At 38.1% G+C, this 21,893-nt stretch overlaps 1 protein-coding gene across 4 annotated transcripts in view; it reads left to right on the top strand.

Moving 5' to 3' along the window:
* Positions 1–21,893, top strand: part of FOCAD (focadhesin) — a gene marked incomplete at both ends in the record, with an annotated part of 280,748 nt that overhangs the window by 197,239 nt on the left and 61,616 nt on the right. For all 4 annotated transcript variants that reach the window (XM_080709563.1, XM_080709560.1, XM_080709562.1 and 1 more), the window contains 3 exons: positions 5,197–5,289; positions 11,122–11,210; positions 16,751–16,795. In XM_080709563.1, the coding sequence (XP_080565689.1) occupies positions 5,197–5,289; positions 11,122–11,210; positions 16,751–16,795 (227 nt within the window). The remainder of the gene's footprint in view (positions 1–5,196; positions 5,290–11,121; positions 11,211–16,750; positions 16,796–21,893) is intronic.

Raw genomic sequence — 21,893 nt, 5'->3', positions numbered from 1 at the left:
GAGGAGAGAGGGAGGGAGGGAAAGAGAGAGAGGGAGGGGGAGGGAGAGAGGGAGGGAGAGACAGACAGACAGACAGACAGACAGACAGACAGACAGACAGACAGAGACTGACTGGAGATTGAACCCAGGGAAATCTACCTCTGAACTACAGCCCAGCCCTATTTTATTCTTTATTTTCAGAGGGTTCTTACTAAATTGTGGAGGCCCTCACTATGTTGCTGTGGCTAACTTTGAACTTGTGATCCTCCTGTATCAGCCCCTAAACACCGGGATTATAAGTGTGCACCACCATGTCTGACTGATTTTTCTGTATTTATTTATTTATTTATTTTGCGATGGAACCTAGAGGCATTTGACCTCCGATCTACACCCCCCCACACCCGATTTTTTTTCTTTATTTTGAAACAGGGTCTCACTAAGTTGTGGAGGGCCTCACTAAGTAGCTGAGGCTGTCCGCGAACCATGATCCTCTGGTCTCAGCTTCCCGAATGCTGGGATAATAAGCGTGTGCCACCACGCCTGGCTTGTTTTAAAAATTTTAATTAAAAGTTTTAACTGATTTATAAAAATAGAAAGTATACGTATTTATGGGGCACCATGTAACATTTCAGTAGGTCTATACTAAATTTTTCTTGAGGTATAATTTGCACCCAGTAGGTTTATCCCTTTTATCATCCCCTAAGACTCCGACCCGCAGGGGCTTAGAGAACGACACAGACACCTTTTCAGCTGAAATATGAATTCTTCTTTAATGGATCCTTAATTCTTCTTCATAATATCTCTGAATATGTCTTTAATATGTCTGACAATGCGTACAACAAGCACAATATATATCAGCATCATAATCCCTCCTTCTATTCCCTACCAACCCCAAGCTTCCACAGCTAGGGCATGCACATTTCTGACTCTCTCATAGGCAGGCTGGTGGTAGCACGAGGTGCTGCGTCACTGATCATTCTGCAGGCACGTAGCATGGCACACTGCGCATGCTCAAGGAGACGTCCATCTTGTGAGTCTCATGACTTGGCTGCAAGCCTAGGCGCCATCTTGAATCCACGCTGGCAACAAGCCTGGGTGCCATCTCGGTCCAGCCGAGTGGGCCCCGACACCCTTTAATGAATCATTCTTCACTCTTTGGCAGTTTAAATATTGTAGTTAGCACCACAATCAAAATAATACTAGTTCTAGCACCCTAAAAAATTTCTACATGCTCTTGTATAGTTAATCCTTTGCCCTCCCGTCTCCTGATAATCTCTTCTCTTTTCTACCCCTCTAATTAAAATAGTGATGTAAACAGTTCTAGAGACCACTAGAGAATACACCTGATGACCAAGGGGACTGGACTCCAATGTTCTTCAGCCCTCATCCTCACTTTATCTAGACAAGTTTTGTTCCTGGTTTTCTGCTTTATATATTGTCATCTTACTTACCATTAAGTAAGTGAGGGAAACTTGCATAGCTAAATGATTACAACCTGCTATTCTACAAGGTTGCTGGCATGACACTGAGGCACCACTATCACTTACCTGGACAATTGCAGGGTCCTCCAAGTTTTCCTGCTCTGAGATTTGCTCTGTATAGTTTATTCTCAACAGAGCAGTCAGCGAGGTCCTGTTATAACATAAATTAGAGTATGTCATTCTTCTCAAAACCTTCTCATGGCCCTCTCTTTTGGTACTAATGAATGCTAACCTTGAAAAGTGACCTGGGAGGCCTAAACTCTCTGGTTCTGCTGTTAGTTCCAGCCATTTCTTTTTCACTTTTTTCTTTTAATACTTTGTCTACTTCAGTTACACTGGCCTTCTTTCCATTCCTCACACAAGTCAACTGTGTGCCTGCCTGAGGACCTTTCTATACCTTGACGTTTTATTTTTGTTTCAATTAAAGTGACATTCATATAGCATACAATGAACCATTTTAAAGTTTAAAATGTATGACTCACCATATTAAATACATTCACAATGTTGTATAGCTATCACTTCCAAATAGTTCCAAATCATTTCATCACCTCTAAATGAGACCTTGTACCCAGGAAGCAGTCAGTTTCCATTCCCCTTCCATTCTCCTCTCTTCCCTACTCCCTGTTCCCAGCAACTACTAATCTCTTCCCTGTCTTGATGGATTTACCTGTTCCAGCTATTTCACATAAGTGTATAACATATATGATCTTTCATTCTGACATAAGGTCTTCAAGCTCAGCCATAATATAACATTATAGCATGCATCAGTGCTTTATTCTTTTTACAATCAAATAAGATGTCATTGTATTCATACCATGTTTTGTTCATCCATTCATCCACTGATGGAAATTTGGGATGCTTCCTCCTCCTGGCAATTGTGAAAATGCTTCTATGAACACATGTGCACAAATACTTGTTTGAATACGTGTTTTCAATTATTTTGAATTCCATCTATAAGTAAAACTGCTGGGTCAGATAATATTTCTATGTTTAACTTTTTAAGATACTGCCAAACTTTTCCTAACAATTGAACCATTTTATATTTCCACCAGCACTTACATCCTCTCCTCCACGTTTTTTCTCAGACTTTACCTTCTCAATGAGATTATGATCACTATATTTAAGGTTGTAACCTGCTCCCATTCCTACCCGAACATCATTATTGTCTTTATTCCCTTGTGTGTTTTCCTAACACAGTCTCTTTTTAGACACATGTGTGATGCTGTACTCATTGCCTCTTACACATAGAAGCTCTACTTTTACTCTTTCCTAAAACAGGACCTGCTCATCTCAAAAGCTCATCACACAGTTGTCATTTATTTAAAGAATGTGTGTAGTTATAGAAAGTAAATTTCACACATTTATTCAAACTTGCTGACGGGTGATTGGGGGCCCTACTTTACCTACTGAATAACTAGATTGCAACCTCATGATTCTACATTGTTTCATTGATAGTATAACAAATTAGATGCAATTTTCAGACTTTTTCAGTGCTAATTGAATTTTTTTTATTCTAGCAACTTAAAATATAAGCAACATGGGTGACCATATACTGAATTTAAATCACGTGTTGAAAATGGTCACAGGTGGTCCTTTTGCCCGTGACCAACTGGAAGATAGGGGCATGATTCTCTGTGAGCTATTTTCCCCCATTATGGAAAGGAGCAAGATTACATTTTTAAAGAGATTTACTCACAGCTGACTCCATGAACTCTAAGGTTAGTGTATAGTCCCGTAAATCATGGGGTCTCCAGACTGGTATGCTGTATTCAGGTGGAGTGTTGTGCTATGTCTGCACCCACCTTCAGCTACAGTCAGAGCAGCAGGAGGAAGATGAGCTTTAGCCTTCAGCATTGAACTTCTTTTTAAATAGGTTTCCTGGCATGCATATCTTCATCTTTTAGAGGCACACCATTTGATCTGCTCATTTTATATACATATTTTCCATTATCCTTTTCTTTTTAAACCCACGTTTAAGAAGCAGTTCAGACCATTTTATTTCCAAAACATAGTCCATGTTATTTTTGCCAATTTTCTGAGGCCATGGACATTCTCAGTATGATATGATACCCATGGATCATTTGACAAAAAATTTAAAAGTATGTTGACTTTCTAAAGTAGAGATAAAAGTATTGGTTGTGGTAGTTGAGTCTCATTTCTGTTACAGCTAGGTCTCAAAATAGGACATATTGACAGAGAATATATTTTGTGGAAAGGAAATAGAATTAATAGGAAAGGTTAAAGATGGTTGCCCATATTTTAGAAACAGAGAACAGGCCCCAGAACTGATTAATATACATTTCTAGAGGGATTTGTGGCTTCAGTTATAGTTTGCTTCCTGGATAACAAGCGAGGAAGCAGGGACTGGAGGTTTCATTGCTTCCGGCACTTTGATGGACATTGGCAAGCTTCCTCCTACACTACTTTGCAGAATGAATCCTTAATCAGAAAAAGAAGACACCAATCTTTATATATTTTTAAAGTTTATTCCATGTGCTGAGTATCTATTCCATACCATTTGATTATCTAATTTTTAGATAAGTAGCAGCGGCAGGAGTGCTGATTAATAACAATCAGAATTAATATATTTGTTCTCCTCATTTCCTTGGATTTTTCGTAATTTTGCCTTATCTATTTGTAGCCATCTCTGGCTTCCCTGCTAGTTAGAGCTTTCTGCATGCATGGACTGACTGATAACCCCCATATTCTTCCATAGTACCTTCTGTTGTAGGTGCTTTCTAAGACTCAGACTAAGGGCCACACCAGAGGCTGTTTAAACCACTGCATTCAGAGGAGCTATTATCATCCCTATCACAAGACATTTAGAAGAGTAATTCTTACAGTGCAATAAAACGTTCTTAAGCACTCGTTATCAGGAGTCTGGTGTAATTATATATGAATTTCTCTCTCTCTCTCTCTCTCTGGTCTATAGAACACAGACTAAAGTTTGAGTTGTTTGAGTTTCAATGAGATGAGTTACAGGAAACATGAAATGTGATGCACTGTGACTGTTTTTCTTGAGTGATCTTTCTTTAACAGAAGCAGACCTTGGGAAGATTTGTTGCATGATAGCTGTATACTAATAGGTAGAAACAGAAATGATTATGAAAACCAGATGTTTTGTCTGGGCCTCTATTCAGAAATAGGATTTTCGGTTGGCATATATCATTTTCTTCTTGTTTACCCACACTGATTAAAGAGCATTTATCTTGTGGTGTGGGCGATTGCTGTGTGTGGTGCTCATTTGCATGCCCTTACCGCCACAGTGTCCACACAACATGATATTTCTGTTGGCAATTGGAGTTCATTACTTCAGAAATTGTCATATTTGAAATCCAGGATATGAGCAGTATTTATTTTTATTTAAAATTACCAGGGGGATTTGTTAGACAATACCCTGTTCCCTGACTTTGCCAAGAGGGTTTACAGAGTCTCCCCTTAATTTTCAAGGACACATTTGCATCACACATACATCTTAACTTGCTATTATTGTAGGATTTTATTTTGCTCTAATTTAGAAAATTTTAGGCTTACTTTATTTTGTCTTGTCGAGACTCCAAATTCTTTTCCTCTGGAAATATCCGAAAGATATTATTTGTGGTTCCTATTCTAGATGAAAGTGGTTTTAGAGCTTAAACTACCTAAATAGAAGAAAGAGGGAAAGAATGGATGATACAGTTGTAATTTTATTCTGTTTTCTGCGTAGTGTAACATGTATGGTACCTTTTCCCCTCAGGTTCACATTCAGCTTTCCGAATGGCACCGTGCCCTCTTCCTTCCGCAGGCCTGGCTTGCGTACATGAATCGAGCATATCACGCCATCTTACAGGTAAGGTCACCACAGGAAGGCTGGCTAGGGGGAAAGCTTCCTATGTATTACACATTTTGCTACAAACATGTACTCAGTGTAGAAATACTTGGGAAGATCGCACTATCGAAGATGTGACAGTTACTTTTGCTCATAAAGAAATGTGAGCTGGGCGGGGTGGTGTATGCTTATAATCCCAGTACTTGGGCGGCCCAGACCAGAGGATCGCAGGTTCAAGGACAGCCTCAGGAACTTTGGCCTTCTGCAACACAGTGAGACCCTTTTTCCAAATAAACAAAAATAAAATAGGCCTGAGGTGGTAACTTAGAGGTAGAATGCTCCTGGGTTCCAATCCTCACCAAAATAAGTAAATAAATTAATTGATTAATTAATAAGAACATGAGGCACTTAGAATGTCCATTTTCCCCCATCTGCATCTCCCTTCTAGCTCATCCCACCAAGCTTCACCCTCTCCTGCCCTCGTCTGAATGTCTTGCTTCATTGCCCCGTAGCACCTCAACCTCAGCACCTCCCAAACTAAGCTCAGGGTCTTCCTCTGTCCCTGCGCTTCCTCAAGTGGGACCTATGTACATCTCCAGCTGTATCTCTTCTCCTCCCCCAGATGTTTATGTTGCAGCCTTGCTAAACTCAAACTCAGCATGTCTCTCTAACCTCTTGGTTTTTACACACTGTTTTTCCGGCCCCAGACCCTGCCATTCTAGTATTTGCCCACCAAATTTCGTCTTGTTCTTCAGATCAGTTTACCTGAAAAGGCACCTTTGTGCCATACTCTCCTCCTTGCTGGATTATATACCCTGTGTGTACCATCCTTAGTAGCCACACTTGCCTTTCTGAAGCTTTTATCACACTGAATATTGATCTGGGGCCTCCAGTTATGTCCCTGTCCTTTAACATGGAAACAGTGTTTCCACCTCTGCTATTTCTGGTACTGATACAGTCTCCAAAACATAGTAACTGTCTACTCTATAAATGAGATCTATTCAATTTGACTCCACTTAATACAATAATAAATTGTTTGTGATTTTTAAAAATTAGAAGTATTAGTTAGGAACTACACAAACAGTTTATAGTATAAGAAAACAAGTAGCTTAATACTTTTTGCTATCAAAATAAAGAATGATAAAGTCCCATGATGCTATTTAAATAATTTATGTCCCAGAATAAGATTTTCATGAGTCTCAGGAATTGTGGTGTCTTGGCTATGGATAACAAACAGCTGCCCTATGAAATGGGCTGGGTAGGTGGGTGGGTGAGAGAAGCAAGCTTGGGTGGGATAGAATGTGTCGGAAGAATGGCTAAGTGTCTGGGCATTGGGCTGCTCATCTCAAATCTTGCTGCAATAGCGCCTATTGCATCTGGATTCTGTACAACACTGATGTATCTTCAGAGATCTTGACTCCTTAGTACTGTGCCAGGACCAGGGATCTGCACATTTAACAAGCTGCCAGGTGATTATTTCAGAGGTGCTCCTTTGGAAACCCGTTTCCTTTTGCTCATCGTTGTCGTCCTCAGTTGTCTTTCCTCCACAGTGTCTGACAATCAGTACATTCTGAATAGAGTTGTGAATGAATGAATGAATGAATGAATGAATGAATGACTCATGTCTCCAATGTGTTTCCTTAACATCATGCGCACCTTCAGCCAATTATAGATTTTGTTTCAGAAGAGTGGGATTGCAACTCAGAGCGCTTATTTCCTCACATTCATGTTTCCCTCAATAATTTTGCTGTGTTTTTCTTCACTAAACACTGACCTGGCCCCAGGCTGAGCGTGTGGGATCCAAGGGAAAGAAAAGGATTCCTTCCCGCCTCTGAGCTGCCAGTCCAGTGAGGGAGCTAACACATCCGCTCGCAATCCCAGTACAGCAGCTTTAATGCTTTAATACAAGAAGGAACAAGATGCTGTAGGCACCCAGATATGGAAAAGTAGTTCTTCCTATAGAATGAGTTGAGGTTTTGTTCTGCTGTTAGTGTAAGGAAGGGTGAATTTAGTAGAATTACAATATAATTTTTGCAGATGACTTGCAATTGATTAAAAAATACTACATGATTTTTCCATAAGAGGTGGTACCATTTATTGAATAACTACTATGTGCCCAACACTAAACATATATTTTGGTTAATCTTTATAGAGCTACCCTGAAGTGTGTGCTATTGGTTCTATGTATAATGGAACTGATGGGGAAGCATGGTTAGCTAGGAAAGGGAATCAGACAGCTCAAAACCCAATAATAGCCAGTAAATGAAAGAACTGGCATTTAACCCACATTTGACTGACTCTAGAGCCTCAGCCTTTTCTGCTGATTCTTGTGTTTTTCCTAATAAATAATGTAAATTGCCTTAGTAGTTTAAAGGACAGATCTATTTATGAAAAGCCTGCTGATTATTTTTAGTAATGTGAGTTGATTATTCTCCCTATTACCGCACAAAGTGATGTGTGTCTTTTTTTTATCATTTAAGATCTCTTTACTTTGGATTTCAAAGTCCAGCTGCATTGAGAATTGATCAGAAAAGTAAAACTGAAAGACTAGCTGATAACAAGATCTTCAATATTATTTGAAAGAATAGCAGTGTGCTTTAGACCACCACTATTGCTTGAGAGAACATCAATGTGTTTTAACCATTGAAAAGCTTATTTTTGTTCTTCTAAAATTTATTTTTGAGAGTCCTGGGGATTGATCCCAGGGGTACTCTATCTGAACTATGCCCTTATTTCTTTTTATTTTTATTTGGAAACAGGGCTGTGCTAAGTTGCTGAGTATCTCCGTAGGTTGCTGAGACTGGCCTCAAACTTGCAATCTTTCTATCTCAGCCTCCCATGTACAGGGATTATAGGCACGTGCTAGTGCCTGGCTGTTGAACAGTTTTTAAAATCAGTCCACATACTTAGATAGGAACTATGGTATCTGGAAAAACTAGAGAACCTGCCAGATTCCTTGTCTATATCAAGAATTTCTGTCGATGGAGGATACTTCTTCTATATAGGATCTGTAGTTACTTCCATCTGGTTCTGTATATGTTTTGTAGCATTAAACTACAAGATCATTTAGAGAAGCCAAGTTTTATTCAATTAATCCTAGGAGACCTGCTAACAGATATTCTATGTTATTCCCTGGAGTCTGATTAGGATGTGAATAAGTTTGAGATCTGAACACTACTACTGGCTTCTGCTCAGCATGTGCTTCCAGCTTTTTCTAATTTTTCACAGAAATTTAGGATTTTAAATTATAAGCATATGACTGTGTTTGTCATGGAGAGAGATGTAGATTTCTTCCCATTAAGATGAAAAATGCAGAGCTGAGCTGATTGACAGATAAGAACTCTCTACAGTCCTCTTTACCTTGATGTTCTTCTGGGTTGCTGAGGAAGTTAAGCTGTCTAGCCTTTGTGAGAAGTCTCCTTGGGATAGTGACTATGACCTTGAATAGGAGAGAGCTATGAAAACAAGTTGACTGCAGACTCTTGTCTCCTGAGTTGGTCAGCAAGCCACAAAATAATCTGAAATCAAAGCCAGGGTCAGGAACTGAGACTCCTAATTATTCTCTGACTAAAAAGATTTTTTTATCATTATTATGGTTATTATTATTATTATGGTGATTGAACCTGGGGACTCATATATGCTAAGCACATGCTCTACCACTGAGCTATATCCCTAGCCTCTGTTTGTTTGTTTTTAGTATACATGAAATTGCTCATTGTAATCAATAAGCTCGTGTTCAATTCTGTTGACCATTTCAGCTTTTTCTCTCCCGTGAAACAACCCCCTTCTCTAGCAAAACTTAGATGACCAAGTTGAGTACCACTGAATCTATTACCAGTAGGCCAAGCATTGGAAGACAAAATGTCCCGGATACATACCCTAACATGGACTGGGTGAGAAGGCTTAGCAAGACATTCCAGAAGAAAGGGGTAGGAAGGAACAAATTCTGAGAAGTATGAAATTTACATGGTCACAATAGAATAGTTGTACTTGTTTATGACTACAGGGGAGATTAGAAAAGTCGGCTTGCTCAGGAAACTGCACGTATTCTAGCTCTGTTTTGTTTTGTGTACTTCGAAACAGATTCTTAACCTTTTAATTTCCTGTTCCTTGTCCTTTTTTGTGGAAATGAATTATAAGAAATAAATGTCTTAGGAGTAAAGAGGCATAATTTAAGAATCAGAGAGAGGCAATAAAATTATTTGAAAATAAACAGATGAGGATGGATGTGACTAAAATATGCAAACTCTGAAGGATGTGCCTAGGGTGTCAATCAAGTGTCAGAGTGATGGAGCTGGTGAGCCCAGGGCTCTGTGTGCCAGAAGATGTGTTAGGTATGCGGACTCACAGATGGATAAAACAGTTCTTTCCTCCAGTGTGCTCATGGGCTGATGAACAAAATTAAAGAAAGGTAAGGACATGTAATTTTATAGTCTAGATATTACATTTGGGGGAACCTTTTACTCAATGAGATTATGTAGATTAAAATAATTATTTCAGAAGGAATTTAGGTGTCATTATGAAAGATGGTTTAATAAGATAATGCGAGGAGGTGGGGATTTTGTTTCTTGACAGTAAACCTAATAATGCTAGCTGTTACTTGTTATCTGGCACTGAGCTAAAGTATTTAATATGATGCTCAGATACCATGAAATAGCTGTCAGGTGCACATTACAGATGGGAAAACAGAAGCTTAGAAAGGTGGAGTCACTTGCCCAGACTTACAAGTCGATAAGAGGAAATGGCAGTTGACCAAGACACTCTGATTCTAGAACCTGTAACCCTTCACACTCTAGTGCTTCTCTCTATAGAGCATAGAAAGATAGGTACCAGCATATCCACTTCTGGAAAAGGTTGAATGGTTTTGGAATCCTGTATACAGTCGGAATTCTTGTCCAATTTAGGGTCCATCAATAAACTAGCATTTAAATTACATTTAAATTATGTATTTGGTGAGAGAGTGAAGGGGAAAGCATATGCCAAAAATAATCCTGAGTGTAAAGAAATAGGATAATAGAAAGGATAATACACGTATTATTTATGTAATAAAATAAAATTCATTTTATTACATAAAATAAAAATATAGTGTAAAAATGCAATGTATTTTTATGACATGGTAGAAGTTGATACTATGGTTTCTAGTTTTATAAGTTTACTCAAGAAAGAGCTGTTGATGAATTATTTTGCCACAGAATACCTGCATATTAATGGATATGTTCTTATCCAACTTATTTTCTGCCATTCTGCTATGTTGTGGCCCCCAATATTGATATAACATTAATTAAAATGATCAGTTGTTGACAAGGACAGATCATTACCAGGTAGGGAACTTTTAAAATAGAATGTATGAGCCAGGTGTGATGGTGGACGTTTGTAATCCCAGCACTTGGGAGGCTGAGACAGGAGGATCTGGGTTCGCAGACAGCCATAGCTACTTAGTGAGGCTCTTTGCAACTCAGACCCTGTTTCAAAATAAAAAATAAGAAATAGGGCTGGGGGTGTAGCTCAGAGGTAGAATGCCTTTGGGTTCCATCTCCAGTACTGTAAAAAAATAAAAATAAAAAAATGGAATGTATGAAACATTAAATCTGCTTCAACAGCCCTCTCTAAATGAAGTTCTCTGTACTAAATTTGTGAAGTTTGCAGTCTCTTCAGGATGGTGAATGTTAGAAATTCCTGAGCAGTAGTGTAACTATTTCTCTTTATACATCCTCTTTTATGTCTAATATCCTATCAGGAACACTTAAGGCCACCTGAAAAAGGAGCTGGGTTTCTCAAGGAAATTTGAAGATCACTTTGGCCATTGAGCTGATTTGTACTATGCATATATGTGTGGCTTTATTTTGCTTTCAGGGAAGAATAGCAGAGCTGGAGCTACAATTAAAACATGGAAAAGAAGGATCCGAGGAGGTGCAGTACAAGAAGAGCACAGCCTGGCTCTGGTAAGGGGATAGCTCTCTGCTGCTCATTTGTCATGGGGAGGGAGCTGTGAGGGGAAGGGCACCTACTTTAAAGGCTTTAGTATTGACAACTTTACTTCCTTTATGAGCCCAAAGGGGAAAACAACAGATCTGATAGGTATATTTCAACCATTCCCTAGATGTAATAGGAAGAGTTTTATTCATAAATTTTACATATAGCTATACCTCAGCATCCATGAGTAATTGATTCCAGGATCTGCTGCAGATATTAAAATCCATGGATGCTCAAGTCCCATATATAGAATGATGTGGTATTTGCATATAACTTGAACATTCTCCCCTATAATTTAAATGATCTTCATGTTACTTTTATTACCATGCGCAGTAAATCCACATATATAATTGTTATACTGTGCCGTCGAGGGAATAATGACAAGAAATAAAGTCTGCACATGATCAGTACAGATGCAGGTTTTTTCCTCTGAATATTTTTGATCTGCAGTTGGTTACATCGATGGATATAAAACCTCCATATTGCAGGTGCTGCCCTTATGTAACTGTTTTTCCTAACACAGCCTGGGAATGGTTTCCCTCCCACACACACACCTTTCCTCCTTGTAACTGGTTATTTTATGTGCTTTTGAATGAGAATTCTGATTTTCCAGCTCCATTCATTAAAGTCCTACCTCACAATGGGTCAAGAATTACTTCTCTCCACAGCTCCTTCTTTCCCAAGACATCTTCATTATTACAAACAACTTTCCTGTGTGAGGACTTTAATTTCTTTGCAGACATTCCCTAAGGAATTCACTATTGTGTAGAAATGTGTTTAAAGGTGGTACATTAAAAGAAACTTAAATTGTTCTATAGGTTGGAAAGAATAGTTTGTCAAATTAATTTTGCTGTAGCTTAAATGTAAGTAAAGTACCCAGAACCTGAATATATTTGTGTACAGCAGCAGGCTGCTGTCATCTGAAAATCTGTCCAAAAGCTACTTGGATTGTAGAAAAGCTGAGTGTGTGTGTGTGTGTGTGTGTGTGTGTGTGTGTGTGTGTGTAATTCTATTCTAAATTACATTTGCCAGATTTTGTTTTAAAAAAATAGCAAAGCTGTTTAAAAAAATTCTGATATTGGATTTAAGAGTAGAGATTAAGGCCGGGCGTGGTGACGCACGCTTGTAATCCCCGCGCTTGGGAGGCAGAGACAGGAGGATCGCGCAGGTTCGAAGCCAGCCACACGCGCTGGCTTAGGAAACCCTGTTTCCAAATGAAAATGTAAAAATAGGTCTGTACCACCAAAAAAAAAAAAAAAAAAAAAAAAGAGTAGAGATTAAGAAGTTGGGTCTGCTTTCTATTTGCCATTATCTTTTGCATCTATTTTTAATTTCATCTTTTGAAAGTTATAATTTGATGAGAGTAGTAAATTTTCTTCACTCTCCAAAATATATAAAGATGTATGGACACAACCCTGATGAAACTCATGTGCTATATATTTATGGGAGTAAACGAGAGATTGTTAAAAGTTTAAGAGTAATATACTACCAGAAAATTCACAAGCTTGAAGTAACTAATAAGCTGGTATTTTAAATTATTTTTATATTTATCGATGCATTATAATTTCACATCATAATGTAGTTCGTGTAGTGATAGTGACACATATGCACACAGCACTTGGTGACCTTCCCCCCGGGTCCCTTCCCCCTGCTGCCCTCTCCATACATAACATCGAGACTGTAATTATACATCATAGAGATTGAAAGTGATAAAAAGACCCGCACACATCACTTGATAAGCAGTTCTGAAGTGAGCTTCCTCAGTAACCTTACTTAATGTAAGCACAGTCCCAAATTTAAATAAAGATATCTCTTTATTTCTTCAAATGTACTTACTGAGTGTCTGTTGTATGCTAGACCTTATTCTGAGCACAGAGGAATGGCGGTGAATAAAGCCCCATCTTTGTTCTCCCACCGACTGAGTGGAGGTCGATAATAATCAAATAAACCAATAAAACATGCAGATATTGATTAGTAGAAAAATATCCAAATTGGGTAAAGAGAGTAGGGAGTAGATGGGGCTGGGATGAGGTGGGGAAGGGTTGGGTGTTTGTGTTTTCTATAGGAAGTTCAGGAAAAGCCCGGAATAATATGGCCTTGAACTGAGTCTTGAAGGAGCCAAGCTGGCAGCTGGGGAAGAGTGCTCAAGAGGAGGGACAGCAAATTCAGAGGCCGTGGTGTGTACCTGGAAAGGAAGCCAGTGTGACTACTCCTTCTCTCCTTTCTTTCTCCAAGTCACTTAGAGTGATATTTCTAAATTATGAGTCATATCCTCTGGTTCAAATCCTCCTGTATTTCTCCATTTCACAAAATTCTTTTCAGGAGGTTCAGGAGATCAGATGTGGAGAGTATTTTTAGACCTGAAAAGGTGAAAGTGACTCCTGGAGGGTCTGATTACTAGTCTGTTGCAAGAATTCAGGCAAAGATGGTACAGTTTGGGACTAAGGTGTCAGCATTGGAAGTACAGAGAAGTAAGTGGATTTTTTAATCCTGTTGAAGGCAGAGTTCACAGGTTTTAAGTGTTAATAATTTAGTTGTAATTCGTGAGAAAAGATGGAATTCAAGGATAACTTTTGGATTTTGGTTCTAACTGAAAGCATGGGGTTTCGATTCACTAAGACAGGGCAGGCAGTAGGAAGACAGGTCTGTGTAGGGGAAGAATCAGGTTTTAGACTTGTTTGGCTTGGCATGCCTAATTAGACCTCCAATTGGAGCTAGCAAATAGATTCCTGACTGTCTGAGTCTGGAATTCCAGGAGAGGTTATGCCTGAAGATAGAAATCTGAGAATCTTCAGTATACTGATGGCATTTCAAATCATAATGCTACATGAGATCATCAAAGGAATAAGCAAAGAAAAAGGAAATTTCAAAGGATTGAGCCCTGAAGTATTTCAGCACTGGAGAAGGTGGTGGTGAAAAAGAAATACTAAAGCAGGCAGAAAACTAGATGTAAGTTGAGAACCAAAAGAGTATGGAATCTTCAAAGGAAATAACCTGTTCTGAGAAAAGAACACTGAATTGTGTCAAATGCCATTTTGACACAATTGGAGAAGGGAATTAAGGATTGAGCATTAAGCAGGGTATGGTGGCTCATGGCTATAATCCAGTACTTGGTAGGCTAAGACTGGAGGATCAATCGCAGAATGGACACCAGCCTCAGCAACATAGGGAGACTCTTGGCAACTTAGTGAGACCCTATTTCAAAATAAAAAATAGAATAGGGCTAGGGGTATGGCTTGGAGGTAGAATGCTCCTGGGTTCAATTTCTCAGGACCAATAAAGAAATAATTGAGCATTAGATTTGGCCTCTTGTGAGTCATTGGTGACCATAACAGGAACTGTTTTGTTGGAGTCTTGGGGTTAAAAAGAAAAATTATAGAAGGACCTAGAGCAAATGAAAGGACGTGAACTAGAATCTCCAAGTGTAGATAATATTCTTCCAAAGAAGTTTTAAAGTGTATGAAACAGAAGCGGGGCAATAGTTTGAGAGCTTTTTCTTCTCTTCAAAGCAGAGTTACTAGTGTTTCAATCTTAGGAGTAATTTAAATAGAGAAGAAAAGTTGTTGATGGAGCAGAGGGAAGAAGTAGGGAAGGAGCCATCGCAGTAAGTGTCAAGTGTGGTCCCCATCGAAGTACACGCAGATCATCACTTGTAATTATTCTACACTGACCAGTAAAAGATTACCGTGAACGAACTCTGCTCTATTTAGGAAGGTAGAAACGAAACACTACATTTGAGAGAAATTTATTATCAAATAATTTTTAAAATACATGTTAATGGTTTATAGAAACAACTTGCTGCTATCTGAAAAACTTGACTCTTAAGAATGTATGTCAAATGCAAACATTTCTGAATACACATATATTTGTTTGAATATACAAATTTTATAATATTTAAAAATTTGACTTTGTGAGATTCAAAGTATGTTTTGAAAATGATATTTTAGTAAATGAAAATTTGGCATCCGGTGGTTGTTTTTTACTTTATTTCAAGGCTTTATATTAGAAAAATATATATTCTTTGAATATTTTAATAGGCCATACCTTTCTTTCAACTTACAAGTTTAATTATTTCCTTTTGCCGGGCGTGGTCGTGCACGCTTGCAATCCCCGCGCTTGGGAGGCAGAGACAGGAGGATCGCGCAGGTTCGAAGCCAGCTGCGTGTTCTGGCTTAAGAGACCCTGTTTCCAAATAAAAATGTAAAAAATAGGTCTGGGAGTGTAGCCCGGAGGTAGAAGGGCTTCCAGGAACCCCAGTACCACCAAAAAAAAAAAAAATAATAATTATTATTATTTCCTTTTGCCTTTGGTCTGATTGTCTAATTAACATTTGAAATTGCATTTTATATACATACACAATAATTATTCCATATGTTTTATTTTTGTGCGCTTTCATAAAAAAATTAAAAGGAGATAGAGAGCCGGGCGTGGTGGCGCACGCTTGTAATCCCTGTTCTTGGGAGGCGGAGACAGGAGGATCGCGCTGGTTTGGAGCCAGCCTTGCTGGCTTAAGAGACCCTGTTTCCAAATAAAAAAAATATAAAATAGGTCTGGAAGTGTAGCCTGAGGTAGAAGGGCTTCCAGGAACCCCAGTACCACACACACACAAAAAAGAGATAGACAATGTCACAATCTGTTTGGGATGCCATAACACAAATACAGTAGACTCGGCAGCTTAAAGTTATTTTTCATGGTTCTGGAATCTGGGAATCAGACCAAGTAGCCAACATATCTGGTGTCTGGTGAGGGCCTATGTCCTGGCTTGCAGATGGCCATCTTCTTCTTGTATCCTCACATGACAGAGAGGATGAAAGCTCTCTGTGTCTTTTCTTAGAAGGGTATTAATCCCATTTATGAGGGTTCCACCCTCTGTACCTATTAACCTCTCAAAGGTCCTGTCTCCTAATGATAGCATCATATAGGGGCTTAATGTTTCATCTAAGGGGGGGGCATTCAATACATAGAAGAGAGTAATATTAAGGACACTTGGATACCTACCAATCTGAGATAACACCATCAAAAAGTTGGCTATACATCCTTCCTCAGCTATGTTCACCTCCTTCCCTGCCTGCCCCTATCCATAACTACCTAAGGAGTAGGAAGGCAAAACTCTCTGTGAAATAAAGCCCTCTTATAGTTGTTCCCCCTCACATGAAATCTAAATGTGTAGTTTTGAGAAATGGGGTCATTTTTTTTTCTTGTGGTACTGGGTATTGAAACCAGGGGTATTCTACCTCTGAACTATACCCTCAGCCCTATTTTTTTATTCTTTATTTTGAAACAGGGTCTCAGTAAGTTGTAGAGTGCCTCAGTAAGCAGCAGAGGCTGGCCACAAACCTGTGATCCTCTTGCCTCAGCATCCAAAATACTGAGATTTCAAGTGCGCACCACCATGCCTGGCATGTCTTTGCAGGAGGTCCTTATTAATAAATAAGATACTTATAATGAATAACAGAAAAGATCATGCTCTTGCTCTGGCATAAACTTCTGTTTCTCATCTTTATTGCAGGGTCCGAGACATGTTGACTGATGAGATTACCAAGACAGCTGCAAAGTAAGATCCTTTCATTCCCCCGCCCCCCAATTTTATAAACATTATTTTCCTGGAAGGTACATACAATTTTTTAAAGGTCATTTTATAACTTTAAGGATTATAAAGTACTTCTTGATCATTTTTGAAAAAATCAGTTGTAACCCTTTTTATATTCTTGTTATGTGTCTTTTTTGTCTAAATATAGAGGAACTGCTATAAACGTATATCTTTTCCATCAAGAATCACTGAAGTTCCTTTCTTGTACACCCAACAAAATGCCATGTGCTGTGGCTTAAATTTAAAAGATTACAATTTAGTTGAAGGGGTAAGAAGAAATTTTTGAATGTCAGTTATGTGAAATCAACAAATAGTTTATTAAACCTCCACTGTGACACAGCAAACAAATCAAGGTGGCACTTCCTTTCATATATATATATATTTTTTTGCTGTTACTAGGTCCAATATATGTAAAAATGAAGTTTCAAAATACTAAACACTAATATTAAGGCCCAGTAAAAAGGCAATTTTATCTATATCCTATGGTTGTTCGATTACTTGAGTGTTACTGCCACGAGGTTTTTGATTTCCCTTAGGCCAGCTATCACTAAGAAAATTATGTGCTAATGAACTGGCTTGAGCAGTCTCGTCAGCCTCCTTTCTTAACAAGCTGACTAATTGTTCCTGACAGTAAGTTACATGTCCCTTAGATTCACTTCCCCCTTTACCAGCACCTGTAGCTGCTGCCATTTGACCTCCTCTCTTCTTAGCCTCCAAATAACGTAGGTGCACCTTTGACTCGAAGGATTTCATGAGAACTGAAAGTCCATATCATGTAGAAATATTTGCTGTGTAGTTCATTCATATAATATGCCAGATCTCTCTATTGCTAAACAAGTTTACCTTTAAAAAAGCAACAAATAAGTAAACAAGACAAGATAAAACCATAGTGTGCCTAAATGGTCGCTTTCTATCAGTAATTGCTCTTTTAAAAAATATATTTTTATTGGTGCATTGTAATCATACATCATGAGGTTTAATATGATAGAAACATACCTGTACGTAGTACCCAGTGCATTTCCCTCCAGATCCCATCTCTTCTTCATTCTTAATATTGAAATTGGTATTGATAGTTTCATGAACATACATAGGATTGTTTCAACTGTTTCTTTATCAAGTCTCTCCCTTCCCAACCCTACTGTAATGCCCCAAATCCCCTTCCACAATTCTACTGTTATCTCTTCTCATTTATTTGATCTTTGTTTTCCTTTTTTTTCTAGTTTCCATATATGAGAGAACACATGTGACCTTATACTTTCTGAGACTGGCTGATATTACTTAAGAACCATTTTATAAAAATTACATAAATTTGTTCTTCTTCATGGCTGAGTAAATTCCATTGTGTATATATGCCACAGTTTTATAACCCATTCATCTGGGATGGATGCCTAATCCGGGCCCATAGTTTTTTAGCTCTTGTGAATTGTGCTGCTACAAAAATGAATAAGCAAATATTGCTTTAATATTCTGACTTAAGTTCCTTTTGATATCCAGAGGTGATATAACTGAGTCATATGGAGGTTTTGTACCCAGTCTTCTGAAAAACCTATAAACTGATCTCCATAGTGACTACACTAATTTGTAGTCCCACCAAAAGTATATTAATTTCTTAATTATTTAAGCAGGCACTTGCCTATGAGGTCTTATCTGAGCACATGATCACTCAGATACTCAGCCTTATGTCTTCTGAGTAAAGGGAAAGAGAATTGGTTCTGTTCTCGGTTCTGTGGGTGGCATTGAGAAATATCTGTAACATATCTGTTGATAAAGCGAACACTGAAGTACAAAGATGCTTCCATGGGAACTTGTCCCCATCTGCTTTTCCAAGTTGGTGAATTGCAAACACACTGGGAGAGCGTCCAGTTGTTGCATGTTGGAGGAGAGGGGGTGCTCAGATGAGTGGGGGCTGCTTTTGACCTTTACCTTTTATAGTTTGTTCTGTTATGCAATCTACTTATATCCTGTTAAAAACAGTGCTCTAACATTTGCAGCAAAATACTGAAGAAACTAGCAGCTTCCTATTAAACTATAATTTTGTCTCTAGGAGCTTTTGCACTTCTTATTCTAAAATCTTCTTTCAACATGACTTTTTCTTAATGCTTTCCTTGGTGCACTGTTATTATATATTGTAATCAGTATAGAGTGATAGGGGTATATGTGCACTCAACATTTGATGTGTTTCTCTCCAGATCCTACCCGCACCCTCCCCTTCCCTGTGCATGTCATTGAGATTGATAATTTCATGTATGTACATAGCATTATTTAAACTAGTACCTTTATTAAGCTTCTATCTTCCATCTTCCCTCCTGTGAGCCCCCTCCATTGCTCCATTGGAGCCTCCATTTCTTTATCTGAGGTCTCTTTTGTTACTCAGTTTCTTTCTAGTTTCCACACATGAGGAAAGCATACACTTGTTCTCTTTCTGAGACTGTTTAAAGTCATGTAGCCTAACATTCTCAAAATCCAACCATTTTCCTGCAAATGACATAACTTTGTTCTTTAAGGCTGAGTAAAATTCCATTGTGTGTATATACCACAGTTTTGCGCTCCGTTCCTGTTTAGATTTGCAAAGCATCACTTCATGATGAGTACCTAAAGAGAATGGATGAAGGAATCACTCATTGACTTTATTGACATTGTGCACATCTGTGAGAATACCAGTGCCAGTCTCAGTACTCTGATGAGGAAGGGGTAGTGGGGCGGGAGCTGGAAAAAAGCCTACCAACTGTTGTGTGCAGGTATGTCTCTATCATATAACTACAGTATGATGTGAGACTATGATGCACCAGTAAAAGTATTTAAAATGTTTTCAGTGATATGGAATTAAAATAATTTCTGTTCTTGTGGCATTACTACCTTTTCATTAAAAATCTTAAAGTATTTTTTTAGATATTATGCTTTCAAAGCAATCCGGATAGTACTAGGCATGACTAGGAGATATTTAAGGTCCAGAGGTTAAGAGATTAGTGACAGAGCAGGCAGGGAAGGAGGGATGTTTCCATTTCTTTGCTTTGCTCCACTGGCTTCCTCCACGCAGGGGAAAACCTCATACCGCCCTGTCCACTTAGTTTAAGGTCCTTGGGCCATGTCTAGCACAGGCAGTTTTGGGCCAAGGAGAAAAGTTTGTTCTGTTTAGAGTCATGAGTTAAATGCAGAAAGTAAAAGGCCAGTCATGGGATTAAACTGATTTGCTCATTTGAGAGCACTTTTCAAGCATCTGGGTTAGGGCTAAGGGGGAATCAAAGCACAGATAAAACTTGATGATTGATGAAAATTTACTTTCATTGTTATTAATTAAATAGATTTGAACCTGAACATAAAAGTCGCCAAGTGATTGGGTCACTTTCATAATATGTAGTGTAGTACTTTATTCCTAAGAAAGCACCACTGAAGCCATCCCTTCTTGTGGTTTTTAATTAGGTTAATGACATCAGTTTGTTCTAAAGGACAATTTAATTAAAATGTCAGTGGTGTTGCCTAGATAAATACTGTACTGATGCTGACTTGTCATTATGCAAATTAGCTACTGTGATCTGATGGTTTGATGGGTAGGGGTTAGTTATTTGAGTAACAAGTTGATGAATTTTTGCTGAGCCAGTTGTAGATTTTCACCTGATCAGCTCCTCCTTGAATTTGTTTTACTAAATATATAATTGAGTGCCTTCTGCCCGTAAGTCATTATGCTGGGCACCTAGAGAATGCAAAGATGGTCAAGAGTTACTCATGGACCTTTGTGAAGTGTATAGCTTGACCTATGGATACATTATATAGACTGGAACAGTTTATTCTACTTACAGATCAATGTACAATGCATACATATGCAACCAAGACCTAATTATCAGTAGATTTAAATGAATTTTATTCTATTTGCTTCAATAGCACATGCTCAAGTATATGAAGAGCAGTGTAACTTTTGAAATAAAATGATCTGGGGTGATGTTTTATTTTATTTTTTACCTCTGAGCTACACCCCGGCCCTATTTTACTTTTTATTTGGAAGCAGGGTCTCACTAAGTTTCCGAGGGCCTCCTGTCTCAGCCTCCCAAGTCGTGAGATTATAAGCATTCGTCACCATGTCCAGATTAAGGTACTATTTTAAAACTGAGGCTTTTTTTTTTCCAGAATTACAGGGTTATAAAGATATATGTCATCATGGGTGATATTTAGTGAAATTTGCTGTGCAGTTTCAGGTGACCATGTAAAGATCATCTGCTTAGTGATGAAACATGAGAATCTAATTTTTAAGTCACCAAGATTTTAAAATTGTTTTCTTATTTAGCCTTAGGGATTTATGACCATTATTTATCAGGACAGGCCTTGCGATATACTCAGTTAAAAGAAAAAAAAAATATTGTAAGCAAGGTATCCCTTATCCATTTGCCTAAACCAGAGTGTTTCAGGTTTTAGAGCTTTACACATTTTGGAATACAGTTGCATATAGAGTTTACCAGTTTGGCATCCCTGTCTTAAAATGCAAAAGCTAAAATACCTGAAACATTCTGAGCATCATTGCTCAACTTATATTAAAAATAAAAGATCTGCTTTTGTTTTTGTTGAATATTTTTGTGACCTTAATCCTGCTTTGATTTGTGGCATTTTGTTATTAGGCTATATAAATGCTCAGTAATAAAAAAATAGATTGGAGCTGTCTAATTAATTAGACCTTAAGTCTTCCTTCTGGTGTTCCTTCCTCTTATTCCCCCATATGAATGTTGATGTCTTAATAACTTATGGCGGGCTTTGTAGAAGAATAAATTGAGCTGGGTACTTCCTTTTATAGGATCAGATTGAGATTATTGAATGATATTAACATAATTAATATTTAATAATATTTAATTTTTCAAGAGCTGAGTATCTATACAATATTCAGAGTTTTAGATGCCAACTTTTGAAATAAAAAGACTTTTATTGCTAATATTAGAAAACTCTCATTTGGATGATAGAGAAGAGCATCTCATAACCCAAATAGTCTAAAAATAGGTCTTTTTTTTTTTTTTGCATCTTCTCTCAGATCTCCAAATTGTATCACAAACTAGCCTTAGGGCCTCTGGCTTTGGCATAT

Source organism: Muscardinus avellanarius (assembly GCF_963383645.1).
Source record: "Muscardinus avellanarius genome assembly, chromosome: 13".
Taxonomy (NCBI): domain Eukaryota; kingdom Metazoa; phylum Chordata; class Mammalia; order Rodentia; family Gliridae; genus Muscardinus; species Muscardinus avellanarius.
Note: the sequence above shows the minus strand (reverse complement) of the source record. Positions and strands in the feature narration are given on the sequence as shown.